The 14340-nt window shown below is 42.6% G+C and overlaps 1 protein-coding gene across 2 annotated transcripts in view; it reads right to left on the bottom strand.

Moving 5' to 3' along the window:
• Positions 1 to 14340, bottom strand: part of LOC115791277 (von Willebrand factor A domain-containing protein 5A-like) — a 54691-nt gene that overhangs the window by 23300 nt on the left and 17051 nt on the right. For both annotated transcript variants that reach the window (XM_030745467.1, XM_030745466.1), the window contains exons 2-14: positions 13477 to 13524; positions 12576 to 12778; positions 12259 to 12481; positions 11609 to 11775; positions 11422 to 11536; positions 11146 to 11294; positions 10970 to 11058; positions 10707 to 10851; positions 10161 to 10240; positions 9956 to 10070; positions 9658 to 9816; positions 9469 to 9572; positions 67 to 287 (exon numbers count right to left, since the gene is read on the bottom strand). In XM_030745467.1, coding sequence (XP_030601327.1) covers positions 67 to 287; positions 9469 to 9572; positions 9658 to 9816; positions 9956 to 10070; positions 10161 to 10240; positions 10707 to 10851; positions 10970 to 11058; positions 11146 to 11294; positions 11422 to 11536; positions 11609 to 11775; positions 12259 to 12481; positions 12576 to 12778; positions 13477 to 13519 — 1813 coding nt within the window. In that variant the 5' untranslated portion in view covers positions 13520 to 13524. The remainder of the gene's footprint in view (positions 1 to 66; positions 288 to 9468; positions 9573 to 9657; positions 9817 to 9955; positions 10071 to 10160; positions 10241 to 10706; positions 10852 to 10969; positions 11059 to 11145; positions 11295 to 11421; positions 11537 to 11608; positions 11776 to 12258; positions 12482 to 12575; positions 12779 to 13476; positions 13525 to 14340) is intronic.

The following is a 14340-nucleotide window of genomic DNA, read 5'->3' as shown; positions in this document are numbered from 1 at the left end:
GTTCAGTTATCTTTATCTTCAAGCTGTGACTGACAGTTTTAGTTTTTCCTTTTGAAACAAACTCACAGGCTGTTGGAATATTTCTAGGTACAAGAGGTCCTTCAATCACTTTGCTGTTGTCTTTGTTGACAGCAATGAAGGCGGTGAAAGAACTGCTCACTCCTGATTGGACACTGAGCTTCACCACCTTCTCCTTTACTCCTCCATCCTGCTGTCCTCTGTGCTCTCTCTCCTCCATCTCCAGGGCGCGAATAAGGGTCCGAGCACCCAACCTGTGGACCGTTAATCTGCAGACAAAGGAAAACATCATAGAATCATAATGTTTGTTATTTTTCTTACATTAGTTTAACAGTAACTTGCATCTATTTTTATACTATTGTATCCCCTTTAGGGTTTCACCATTGCCATGGGCAATGCAATAGTTTCTTCCATGTGTTGAGAAATTCATGAAAATATACTTATTTGGGAAAATAGTATAAAGTAAATAGTATGAAGATCACAAAAGAGCACAAGAGAAAATGCAACTAGACACAGTGTCTGTGAGATCATCTAAGTCAGAAAATGACTGCTCCCTCTTTAAAATGGGCTTCAATACAGTGGACCATCATATCACCCGGTCTCATCAGGAAAACTGGGTGGGCATTAAGGGTGTTGTTTTAGATTGATAGGTAGGATCTGAACCAGAGAGAAGTTTTTGTCTGTACTTCAGTCTGTATGGTTGATCAAATCCACAGATAAGAAGTGTCAAAAACACATACGCCATGCCCATGATCGATCACTATTATTTCACTGCAAAGAATTCAGGAAATTAACACAAACTAAAAAACATGGCTACCTCTGCCAACTGCTATTAGTGCAGCACCCTGAAGGAGGAGGAGGTGATTCTTGGTTTCTCAACAGTTAGCCCTTTTGGTGCACCTAACAACATGACTCTGTCTCAGTCAAACTTTGCTGTTTGGTTGTGGGAAGGGAGTTGGAGAAGTAGCTGCAGCAGAAAAGTTAATGCTATCACCTTACTTTGATCATAATGTTTGTAGACAAGCTTAGGCGGCAGTATATAGTAAATGGTAAATGGACTAGTTCTTATATAGTGCTTTTCTACTCTGTCTGAGCACTCAAAGCACTTATAGACATTGCTCAAGTTCTGTTGTGTGCAGGTTTCCAGTCATAACATTTTGCACTCAGTCTCACTCATCAACTGCTTCCTGACACCATTTCTCTGGCACAATTCTGACATCAAATTCAGTTGGTTTTACCAATCTTTTCTGTTATGCATACATGTTTTATGTTGTAGTTACATTGTGTAGATAGTGAGTCATTTTACTGGCTTGAGTTAACTTAGCTGGGCTTGTTTTTACTGACTGTGAAAGAGGCTAGTAACTTGAGTAAAACTTGAGTAAAACAAGAACAATTGCCCATCAGCTTGAGAAAGTCCTGTGCTGTGTTTCACTCAACACTAAAGCTGCACCTGTTCCCTAGACCTCAACATGTAGTAATTGTTGTGGTATATGAACATGAACCAAAAATATTTTTAGCTGGAACTTCAGTTAAGAAAATCTGGAACTTATCAAACTGTTTGTCGGGATTTCTGCTAAGAGTTATCATTTGTGATTGGCCACTTCATTCAATTCATTTCAGGTTTATTTATATAGCACTAAAACAGAACAATAGTTGCTTAAAGGTGCTTTATATACACTGAGCTGAAAACCCTATAATATTAAAGAGCAAACCCCAGCAATTAGATGATCCCCCATGAACAAGTTCTTGGCAATAGTGGGAAGGAAAAACTCCCTTTGAACAGGAAGAAACCTCCAGCAGAACCAGGCTCAGGGAGGGGCAGTCATCTGCCATGGTCGGTTAGGGGTGAAAGAAGAGAGGCGAGTGAGAGGCGCAGGACAGAAGTCAAAGTATGGGAGAGAGAACCAGAGTTTATTAATCACTAATGCTGGTTTAAACCTCTAAATGAAAAGTGTTGTATAAACTCATGGTGAATGGAGAAGCATGACTTCATGGAAAACCCCCAGCAGACTAAACCTGTTGCAGCATAACTAAGTGATTGCTCAGGGTCACCTGATCCAGCCCCAAAAGGAAAGTTTTAAGCGTAGTCTTAAAAGTATAGAGGGCACCTGTCTGGGATCTGGTTCCCCTGAAGAGGGGCCCGACAGCTGAAGGCTCTGCCTCCTACTCTATTTTTAAAAACCCTAGGAACCACAAGAAAGCCAGCAGTCTGAGAGTGAAGTGCTCTATTGAGACAATATGGTACTATGAAATTTTTTAGAGCTTACCAATGGGCTGCTATACATAATGGGACCTGATTACTCAAGACCTTGTATGTGAGGAGAAGGATTTTAAATCCAATTCTGGATTTAACAGGGAGCCAGTGAAGAGAAGCCAATATGGGAGAAATATGTTCTCTCTCTCTAGTCCCTGCCAGCACTCTTACTGCAGCATTCTGGATAAACTGAAGGCTTTTCAGGGAGCATTTACAGTGACCTGATAATAGTTTTCCAGCATCACTCTGAGAGGTAATTTTCCTAATTTGAGCCATATTGTGCAAATAAATGAAGACAGTCCTACATATGTGCTGAATGTGCACACTGATCAAAGATGACTGATGATTCATCGCAGTGTTACTGGAGGCCATCCAGATTAAGTATTTGGTTAGACGTCATGTTTCTAAGATTGTTTGGGCCAAGCACAGTTTTATCTGAATTTAGAAGCAGGAAATAAGAGGCCATCTAGTCCTCGATGTCTTTTAAGACATTCCTATAGTTTAATTGATTTGTGTCACTGGGCTTTGTGTATAAATAGTTAAGAAAGCAAAGAGAATATTTTTAAAAGGAATTTGTCATAGATAACAGTGCATTGAACTTACTGCCGCTAAAGGTAGGTGTTTCTACTGTTAAAGTCCAGAATATTTTTTTTCAAATAATGCAGTACTGTCATGGGGTACACTTTGAAGATTTATAAATGAAAGAAAGTTACCCTCATGCTGTAATTTATGTTTCTATTGCTCACATACAATGAGGATGGCAACCTCTGGTGCAAGATATGCTGTGTCTGTCTCTATATAACCCCAGTCATCAGATTAAAGCAGTCCTGACAGCATCATTCCTGGATTCCTTTCTGCAGCTGATTGATTTGCCCTGAGAGTCAGACAGGCTACGTTTTCTTCTTTAAACAAACAGAACACTGTGACGTTGTGCAATGCACAGAGAAATCTTTTGTGCTTTACAAAAACAGGCACTGAAAAAACACAAATTAGTTGCTGTTGGTGAGCTACCCGTGTGTGTCAAGTGTTTTTGTTTTTAGACAGCATGTGTATTTTACACTAAAGGGGACAGATTTGTTTCACAATCTTTGGACTGGAGTCCAAACACTGGCTTCTTAATTTCACACAGAATTAGTTATTTCAAAGCAGACTGAGATTTTTCTGTCATTTTTACTGTTTGTCTTCAGTAATGAAATACAGATACCCCTAATCAAAGTATAAAGAAAATATCCATTCCTCCATGAATCATCATCTTATCATGGTGGAGAGGTTTGTGTGTGCCAGTGATCCCAGGAGCTATTTTGTTCGGGGGTTTTGCCCCCTGGTTGGGTCTCCCATGGCAAATTGGTCCTTGGTTAGGGGCCAGACAAAGAGTGATTCCAATGAACCTTATGAGAGAGACATCAAGGAAACAGTTTACTCTGCCCAAGACAGGGTTAAAGGGGCCTCACTCTGGATCCAGGCCTGGGGAGGGAGCTTGAAGGAGAGCGTCTGGTGGCAGGGCATTAGCCCTTGATGCTTGGCCACCGCAGCCTGAAGAGAAGACATGGGCCGGCTGCCTGTTGGCCCATCACCCAAAGGAGGTGTCGTAGGGATCTGGTGCAATGTGTGTCAGATGGCACCCAAGGGTGGAGGCCATGGTGGAACAATCCCTGGCTATTAAGGCTGGCTATCAGGATATGGAATGTCACCTCTCTGGTGGGGAAGTAGCCTGAGCTAGTGTGTGAGGTTGAGAGATATTGGGTAGATACAGTCGGGCTCACCTCAATATATGGCCTGAGCTCTGCAACCAGTCTCCTGGAGAGGGGCTGGACTCTGTTCCAGCCTGGAGTTAACTGGATAAGAGGGCTGCTTCCCTGCACCTTCAGGCCAGGAAACAGGTCCTGACTATTGTTTGCTCTCATGCGCCAAATAACAGTTCAGAGTACCCAGCCTTCTTGAGTCGCTGGGCAGGGTGCTCAAGGGTGCTCCATCGTCCTACTGGAAGACTTCAACACTCACGTGAGAAATGGCCTGCCTGATCTGAACCCGAGTGGTGTTTTGTTATTGGACTTCCACAGTTTGTCCAGAACGAAGATAAGAATGTCCATAAGTGCACATGGCACCAGGACACCCTAGGTGACTGGTTGATGATCAATTTTGTAATTGTATCATCAGATTTGCAACCGTACTGTGCTGCCCTTTGGGCAGTTCGATTTAATTGTTTTTCTGTTTAAAGAATGTAATAATTCTGCTATTTAAATATTCTGTTTGGAAGTAGAAATTAGTAGAAGTTTAGAAGAAGCGATTTTAGGTGTATGTCGTGATGTCACATTGTCACTTCCTATTTACGCACGATGTCACTTCCTGATGTTAAAAAGCATGGCAGCCATGTTCACCAAGTGCTGAGCACAATCTGCTTCATCAGTGTTGATGCATCATAGAAGCAGTGCCTTTTCATCAGAATGCCATTGAAGAATATGTTAAGTTTTAGTAAATGGTCAAGCTTATTACAACTCTGCGTCTTCATTGGAGCTGGTTTAACTAGGTGTTTAGTCCGAGTTTCAACACACTGCACAAGAACACTACACTTATGTTCTGGATACTTGGGTCAAGAGAGGAGCTGAGCTGTCAACTGATCACCACCTAGTGGTGAGTTGGATCAGGTGGGGGGGGGGGGGGGGGGGGGGGGATGCTGGACAGACCTGGTACACCTAAACATATAGCAAGGGTGCGCTGGAAAAGCCTGGCAGTGGCTCCAGTCTATGAGATCTTAAACTCCCATCTCTGGCAGCTGAGGACATTGAATCTGAATGGACCATGTTCCATTGTTGAGGCTGCTGCTCAGAGCTGCAGCTTCTAAGTGGTTGGTGACTGTCATGGTTGTAATTCCTGTACCAGATGGTAGACACCGGAGGTGAAGGGAGCCATCAAGCTGAAGGAAGAGTCCTATCGGGCTTGGTTAGCCTGTGGGACTACTGTGCCACTGGATAGGCAGGCTGGGGTGGGAGTCCCCATCTTTACAAAAGGAGACCAGAGGGTGTTCTCCTACTATCGGGGGATCACACTCCTCAGTCACCCTGGGAAGGTCTATGCCACGGTGCTGGAAAGGAGGGTCTGTCTGCTAGTCAAATCCTCGGATCCAAGAAGAACAGTGTGGTTTTTGTCCTGGTTGCAGAGTACTGGACCAGCTCTTCATCCTCTCGAGGATACTCAAGTGTGTGTGGGAGTTTGCCGAGCCATTTTACATTTGTGCTGTGGACTTGGGGAAAGCATTCGGTTGCATCCCTTGGGGAATCCTATGGGGGGTGGGGGTACTGCAAGAGTATGGAGTGTTTGGTCCGTTGTTGTGGGCCATTCAGTCTCTGTACAACCAAAGTGAGAGATGAGTTGGAATCCACCAAGGCTGCCCTTTGTCACTGATTCTCTTCATAATTTTTATGGACAGAATTTCTAGGCGTGACCAAGTGACAGGAAATTTCTGCCTTGGTGGCCTCAGAATCTCATCTCAGCTTCTAGTGGATGATGTGATCCTATTGGCTTTAACGGGTGGAGGCCTCCAGCTTGCACTGGAACAGCTCGCAGCTGAGTGTGAAGCTGTTGGTATGAGAATTAGCATCTCTAAGTCTGAGGCCATGGTCCTTGACTACTTAGTTGGAAAAGAATGGAGTTCCCACTCCGGCTCAGGGATGAGTTTCTGCCCCAGGAGGAGGAGTTTAATTAACTTGGGGTCTTGTTCACGAGTGATGGGAAAAGGGAGCCGGAGACTGACAGATGGATTGGGGCTGCATCTGTAGTTCTTCAAAAGCTGCACCGGTTTGTTGTGGTGAAGAGGGAGCTGAGCGTGAAAGCAAAGCTTTATTGGTCAATCTATGTCCCTACCCTCACATATGGTTATGAGCTTTGCATAATGAGCGACAGAACAAAATTGCAGATACAAGCGGCAGAAATCAGCTTCTTCTAAACCAGTGGTCTCAAACTCAAATGGCCTGGGGACAACTACTACTGGCATCTCAGTGGAAGGCCACTGTGTTTTATACACTCTTGATCAAAATCTTAAGACCAGTTAAAAAATTGCAAGAATTTGCATTTTGCACTACTGGATCTTAAGAAGGTTCTACGTAGAGCTTCACAATGCTAAAAGATGAAACCGGCGCAAGAGACAAAAACTTTTGAGCAGGGAATTTATTGAAAACTGCATTTACACTCAAACATAATTTTTTCAGCTGATCTAAAGTTTAAGACCATAGCCTTTAAAAGCCAAAAGCTGTGCAAAAATATGGATTCCATGTCATTTTCTGTCAAGTCTTTACACTGTCAAGACCCCCTGATGGCAAAAGCAAAAAAGCTCACTGACTTTGAACGTGGTAGGATTGTTGAGCTGCATAAGCAAGGCCTCTCACAACGTGCCATTGCTGCTAAGATTGGATGCAGTAAGACAGTCATTTTGCATTTTTAAATGATCCTGAGGGTTATGGAACAAAAAAGTCAAGTGGTAGACTCAAAAAAATGTCACCAGCACTGAGCCACAGCATTCGATTGGCTGTCCGTCAAGACAGGCATCATGATTTGGGGTGCGTTTTCCTTCAGTGGAACAATGGAGCTTCAGGTTGTGCAGGGGCATCAAACAGCAGCTGGATATGTGGAGATGTTGCAGCGGGCATCCCTCATGACTGAGGGCCCTCGTCTGTGTGGTAATGACTGGGTTTTTCAACAGGACAATGCTGCAGTTCACAATGACAAAGGACTTCTTCCAGGAGAATAACATCACTCTTTTGGACCATCCTGCATGTTCCCCTGATCTAAATCCGATTGAGAACATTTGGGGATGGATGGCAAGGGAAGTTTACAAAAAGGGACATCAGTTCCAGACAGTGGATGCCCTTCGTGAAGCCATCTTCAACACTTGGAGCAACGTTCCCACTAGCCTCCTGGAAACACTGGCATCAAGCACGCCTAAAGGATTGTTTGAAGTGATCAGCAAGAATGGTGGAGCTACTCATTACTGAGTCCTTTTTTTGACAATTTGATTTCTATTTTGAGGGGGGTTTTTGGTTTTTTTTTTGAGCTATGGTCTTAAACTTTTGATTGGCTGAAAAAATCATGTTTGAGTGTAAATGCAGTTTTCAATAAATTCCCTGCTCAAACGTTTTTGTCTCTTGCGCCGATTTCTTCTTTTAGCATTGTGAAGCTCTACTTAGATCCTTCTTAAGATCCAATAGTGCAAAATGCAAATTCTTGCAATTTTTTAACTGGTCTTAAGATTTTGATCAGGAGTGTATATATAGTGCATTAATCCGGTCTGTCACAGTGTTTGCCGACAGAGCAACATAATCAAAATAAACTCTTCTTTTCAGCTACTAAATACAACAAAATAATTGATACATGATAAAAACTGTGATATTTTTTTCTAAATACAATAATAAACATGAATCTTGGATGGGTCCACCTGACTCCTATCCCCAGTGTTGTTAAATATAAATGTGAACTACTGAATGTGGACTAGTTCTCATATAGCTCTTTTCTACTCTAGTTGAGTACTCAGAGTGTTGTATATGAGCGTTACACAGGTCACCCAACCTAGTTCATTAAGGCCGTCACACTCTGGACACATTGCGCTTTTGTGAATAAATCGTCCTCATAAAACGCACTGAGAAAAAAATTAAGTCAACATCAAGTGATGATGTAATGAAGTCCTGATGTTTCTAAAGAAGAGATTCTGGTTTCATCCAACTCAGAAGAAATCGGCAGCAAGGACAGTTTCATGGTTTGATCCCAGAGCTGAAGTCTGTGATATTTCAGGATGTTAGTGGGCAGTTTGAGCTCTTGTTGGCAGAGCTGGGATCACATCTGAGGCAGAGAAATTATTTCAGAGAGCCGACTGACCCGGAGCAGCATGAAGCTGTGTCTGAGGTAACATTGTGTTATTTTACTGTTCCCACTTCACTGCATATTCAGTGTATGGGTGCGCTCTTTGCGGTATAAGCTCACACGTTGCTAAATGCAGCGCTTTGATTGGTCAGAAGTCAGAAAAATCAAACTTAATCCAAAAAAATAACTGCCAGCAAAATCGTCCTGTGAAATGATGCAGTCGTGTGAATGGCTGCATTAACCTCCTGAGACCCTGCGTCCACATATGGGGACATTAGATTTTGGCACCTTATACTTCATTGTGCTCAACAGTATTTTATACTTTGTTAAGTCATGTTGTTTTTGTTGTGTTATGCTATAAAATAATCCCAGTGTCCACATCTGAGGACAACAACCATGTAACAAAATACAACTTCCTGTTCAAAGGGGAAGCTTAGTATATATACTTATCAGGTCCATCTAATCACAAATATCTAGGAGAAATTGAAAATGCATCGCAAACAGGAGCTTTGGTCTCAGGAGGTTAAGAACACGTGAGTCCGAAAAATATTTTTAGTGCACAAAATTTATGGGTCCGGTGTGTAAAGCCCTTTCAACAGGTACGGGAACCGGTGAAGATTGTGGGTTTAAGTTTAGCAGTAATGTATTACGTGACCGAGACAAGCATCATGACACGTGTCAAGAGTGAATCATAGACGGATCTAATGGAGAGAATCCACCCATTTTTCAAAATAAAATGTTCAGACTCATGATAAATACAACAGAAATAATGTAATTAATTAATTTTTTCAGTGCGGCCCAGAACCAAATGACCTGCTGACTGGTACCTGGGGATATCTGATTTAAATTACATGAGAAATGGTTGTCTTAATTGGAGGGGAAAGCGAAATCTTAAAAAAATGACTCAAAGGACCAAATTGTATTATACTTTTGACATCAATTTGCGGGCTGAAAGAGGGGGGGCGGGGGCCGGAAGTGGCCCGTGGGCTAGGAGTTTGAGACCCCTGCTCTAAATGTTGGCTGGCCTCTCCTGCAGAGAAAGGGTGAGGAGTGCATTCATCCGGGAAGGGGTCACGGCTCAGAGTCGCTGCTCCTCCACATTGAAAGGAGCTAGAATGCCTTCTTCTCTTGAGAGAGAGGTCTGGGCTTCTCTACTTAAGCTGCTGCCCTCCAGCCCCAGATCAAAGAAAATATAATCAAAAAAAGTGACTGCAAGATGTTAAACAGTAGAACTGTTTCCAAGTACGTAGTGTCATGTTTCTGAAAAGCTGCTATTATTTTAAGCTCAACACACGTAAGCTCATAACTCAAAGCACAACAACGCTGCCTGTATTAAATGATTTTACCCAGTGTCTTCTGCAGGTCTGAGACTGAAGTGCAGCTGGTTCTCAGAGGGATGACCTGCCAGGCTGTACTTCACTGTCACACAGCCCTCTGCTGCCTCTGAGCTCTGAGACAGAATTACAGTGTTTGAAGTCCTGTTAATGACTGTCATCAAATACCTAAACAACAACATGAGACGGTGCTGCTCCTACCTGTCCACTGAGCTGGGCATAAATCAGTGACCTCTGACCCTGGAAAAGTGCTGTGATTGGTGGAGAGAGGACAGTGACAGACACTTCCTTTGGTAAATCCCATGTGACTGAGATGTCGACCACAGTCGGCTGCAGAGCAAATCGCAGCGACTGCATCACCTGAAAAATAATGAAAAACTCTCCAAATCTACACAAACAGCTGGAACAGACATTTTACTCACTGCAGGTCTGATCTCAAATACATATCTGCTGCTGCTGCAGTGTTTAACTTCACTTCTTATTGTGTTTAATGTCTTACTTTTGGTTGCATCCTGTCAGTCCCTGTGATGAACTGAGCGTGACCTCCTCCTTCCTTGGCCATCCCATTGATGAGAGCAGAGCTGGCCCCTTCCCCAATCCCAAAAGAGAAACACCTGCAGTAAAACAGTTTTCTTTAAGTACATTGAGGACATGTTGGACATCCTGGGAATTGTGTAGATATAGTTGTGTGTTTGTGGTTCCACCTGTGAGAACCTGAATTCTTCTTCACCAGATCTATCACTTCTTTGGTGTTCCCCACCTCTCCATCAGTAAAGACAAACAGCTGAGAGGAGAGTTGGTACATAAGGGACAGAACATCAGACCCAGAAACACACAGTTTGTGCTGAGAGCTGAGTTAGCTTTCAGAAACACAAATGGTTTTTATGATAATGTGCAAACAACAATGTACAGTTAGTAGGAACTCCAAACAAAAGTGTTACCTGAACAATGATTTTACTCACAGGGTTAAAATACATGACATAAAAACTCATGATAGTTTTGTTTTGTTACTGCAAAGAGACGTTAGCAGAACATGTTTGTGATCCAAGTTTTACTCATGTTGTTGGAAATGAAATCTATTCACACCGTCCCATTATGGGGATGTAAAGAAAACACCCCTAACTTAAGTCTTTACATTTTTATATGAAGACACATTTGAAGGTGTGTGTGTGTGTGTGTGTGTGTGTGTGTGTGTGTGTGTGTGTGTGTGTGTGTGTGTGTGTGTGTGTGTGTGTGTGTGTGTGTGTTACCTGTCTAGGCTGATTGGGAATGCAGGGCTGGCTGTAAATATGTTTGAGGGGCTGCAGGATCTCCGTTCCTCCCAGATTAGCCTCCATCTGCTCAACTTTCTTCAGAGCCTCCTTCATGGTCTGCTGGCTGTACTCCACACTCTTACTGCCATCACACAAACATGCACCAAAACACACAAACATGCACCAAAACACACATGCAGATAATTTACCAAAGACAGTGGAGACTTTCTTGAGCTGACTGATATGAGGGAGAGACTTACGGGAAGATGTGTTCATAACTGGACCCAAAACTGTAAATGTTGAAATAGCAGCCCATTGGTAAACTCTTCAACAGGAGCAGCAGAGTATCCTTAAGAGAAGAGGGAAAACATGGTGAGACCACTGTGTGAGAGGGACACTGAAAGATTTTATGATTGTAATAAATTATTATGGATACCCTGGCACTGCGGATGCGAGTATTACTCATACTTCCAGATCGATCCATTAGGAACACAAACTCTCCACATGAAGCCAATGAAGACATCACAGACTGGGGGAACTCAGGGTACAGACTCACCATCACCACTGGATCACCCATCAGAGTGCCTGAAAAAGAAGAGGGACTGAAAAATTATGTGAATCTACAATATATTCAAATACATGTAGCTCACTGAAGGAGGATGATCATGGACCTTTTTAATCCAAATTACTAACTTCACTAATTTTCACTGACCTGCCTCAGCAGAGGCCTGTCCTGCCTCCACCACAGCAGTGGGCTGGTGGGCGTCTTTGTAATAAATCAGCAGTTCAACATCTCTGTCAAACTTGTGTCCTGCAGCCAACTTGACCTGCAGATTCATATTTAGTTCTCAGTAATCAGTAACAACCACACACAGCAGACACATCAGCACTCTACCTACCGTGGCCTGGGTTTGATCAGTGATGAGGTACTGGAGAGGGTCCAGGGAGCAGTTGGACTCTACTTTAGAGACTGGACGAGGAGAGGACACTCGGGCAGAGAAAGACAGACTGTAGGGCACCAGAGAGGCTGGAACAGAAGTCACCCGGACACCTGCACCTTCACTACCTGCACACAACATCAGGTTAGAAATGCTGTAAACAACAAGGCTGCTCACAGTCAAATAATTTAAGCTGTTAAGAACCTCTGATCCAGATAAAGGTTTCAGTCTTTTGAGTAAAGATTCTGTACATCTGAAAATATTTTACAGCTGTTCTTTAAAACATAAATATGACATCAAAGTCAAACAAGAGTCTTTGTTTCAGTAAATATTTCCATGTCTTTTTAAACTGTGGACATTAGTATGCAAATTAGTTTAAATCTGCAGAGATAAATAAACAAACCATCAGAGCTCAAGTGTCTGAGAACTGTGCATTTGTGCAGTTTGACAACTTAACTGTCCAGCTGTGTTCTGCAAATGATCCACATACTTACTCAATCTTAAGAGAGAGCATTTCAAATAGTTTTATAACAATGTTGGCAAAATAATGGAATCCACATCAATTGTTTAATCTTAAGGATTTCTGGTCCAACTATGTTGAAGTTTCCTACCCTGAGGTTGGTATCGAGGGTTGAGCACAGCAGGCAGACAGAACCTCAGCCCATCATCAGCTTGCACAGCCAGCTCAGTGACGTACTCCAACCTGATGGAGGCACTCTCTCCTGGAGGCAGACTGCCCACACTCAGAGAGAATATATCTGGACTCTGCTCACTCTCCTCCAATAGGAAGGCCTGCTGACCGCTGCTCAGAGCATCATCATACTCCTCACGAGCCTGAAGGACGGAGACACACGTCAGTATCATTCACTGTGTTTATTGTTGTCTTTAATCTTACTTATAATGAGGTCATATTTACTGTCCAGCTCACCTCCTGTTTCTCCTTCACCTCAGCTACAATCTGTGTCTGTCCAATCTTAGCACTGAAATGACAGACAGCAGCATCTCCAGGCAGAGGGAAGACAAAAACAGCCTCTAATGGTTTGTCCTCCTTGTTCTCGTAGTTCAGAGTGGAGACCACTGTAGCCACATGGTCCCTCACCTCCAGCTCCACCTCAATGCTCTTCAGAGGAACTGACAGAGAAACAGAATTACCATTAATGCATAAACCACACAGTTGTTTTTCAAATGGCTCTCAGATTGTTTGTGTCCCATTTCAGTCACACAAAACTGACATTATGGACGAAAGCTCTGGCCAGGTGATGGATTCAAACACAGGACCTTCTTGCTGTGAGGCAACAGTTCCAACCACTATGCTCTTTTTTTTTGGGGGGGGGGGGGGGGGGGGGGTAATTACCTCCACCAAGCAGGTAATGTTTTTTGGTAGCAAACAGGTTCCCCTGACAGTTTGAGTCGTAGTATCTACCAATCATGTAATCCACCACAGAGGCAAGGCTCAGTAACAACCAAGTACAATCCCCAAACCTTCACTACTCCATCTTCCTCCACTTTAGAAAACACACAGTGGTTCAAAGTGGAGCCATCAAAGCAACAGTTCAACAAACTGCTAGAGGAGAAACCTCTACTTTGTTGTCTGTGGAGAGCAATGAAAAAAGAACAGGAGCCAATATTTATGTGTGTTATATATACTGTAAGAGTGTCAGAGGTTGTTGTCCAATCCAGAGATTTAATGATCCTTAATGATGCCATCAAACCAGCATCCCTCAGATATTCTCTCCATCATAAACAGTCTGTGAAGCAGTTTTTACATTTGAACATTACAAGAATGAAAAGAGGCTGCAGAGAAAACAGAAATCTGTTTCCATCAGTACCTGGTTCCTTCTGCAGAGTTAGCAGACCACAGCGGTTCATCATCGTACCTGTGAAACAAGAACATTTGAGGACTTAGTGTTGAAATAAACTTTAGAGCTGCTGCACAGTCTGGACATTTCTTAGTAATATAACTTAAAAAAATAAATAGAAACATATTTCCACATAATTTCAGATAATGTTCTGATCAAATCAATGAATGTGACAAACTGATGAGCTGACCTCAAGTATTATAATTGTTGTTAATACTTATTACTTGAGTATTAAATGTTTCCTCTGATATGGCCAACAGCCAATCACAGCAGGACGTCTCTCCAATATCAAAGCTAGGACCAACCATTACTTCCATTTTCTGGTTACATTCTTCCTGTCGTCTGCCTCAGTGAGTTTAAAAACACCACAAATATCTGAGCCTGACTAAAATCATCTGTTGTAGCCAAATAGACTATCTATGACAGTGTATGTCTGTGTAGGTTCTCAGTCAACCAGATCATAGTAGTCTCTGGAACTTGAAAAAAAAGCTCCAGATATCACAGTATACACGTGAATCAATGTGAAAGCACCCATATTACTATCCTAAGTCTTAAAGTATTTATGCTAGTGTACAGTAATCTGACACTGTGCAGTGAGTAGTACTTAAGCCTCATCCTACCAACATATTTAAAATACAGTGGAGAAACTAAGTATTTGATACACTGCCAATTTTCCAAGTTTTCCCCACCAAAGAATGTAGGTCATTTTTATCATAGGTACACTTTAACTGTGTGAGACAGAATCAAAAAAACAAATAAACCTGTATAAAAGACACCTGTCCACACACTCAATCATACTCCAACTCCAAAGAGCTGTCTAAGGACACCAGGGAC

The sequence above is a fragment of the Archocentrus centrarchus genome, chromosome 13, assembly GCF_007364275.1.
Source record: "Archocentrus centrarchus isolate MPI-CPG fArcCen1 chromosome 13, fArcCen1, whole genome shotgun sequence".
Lineage (NCBI taxonomy): Eukaryota > Metazoa > Chordata > Actinopteri > Cichliformes > Cichlidae > Archocentrus > Archocentrus centrarchus.
This window is presented reverse-complemented; position numbering and strand designations above follow the sequence as displayed.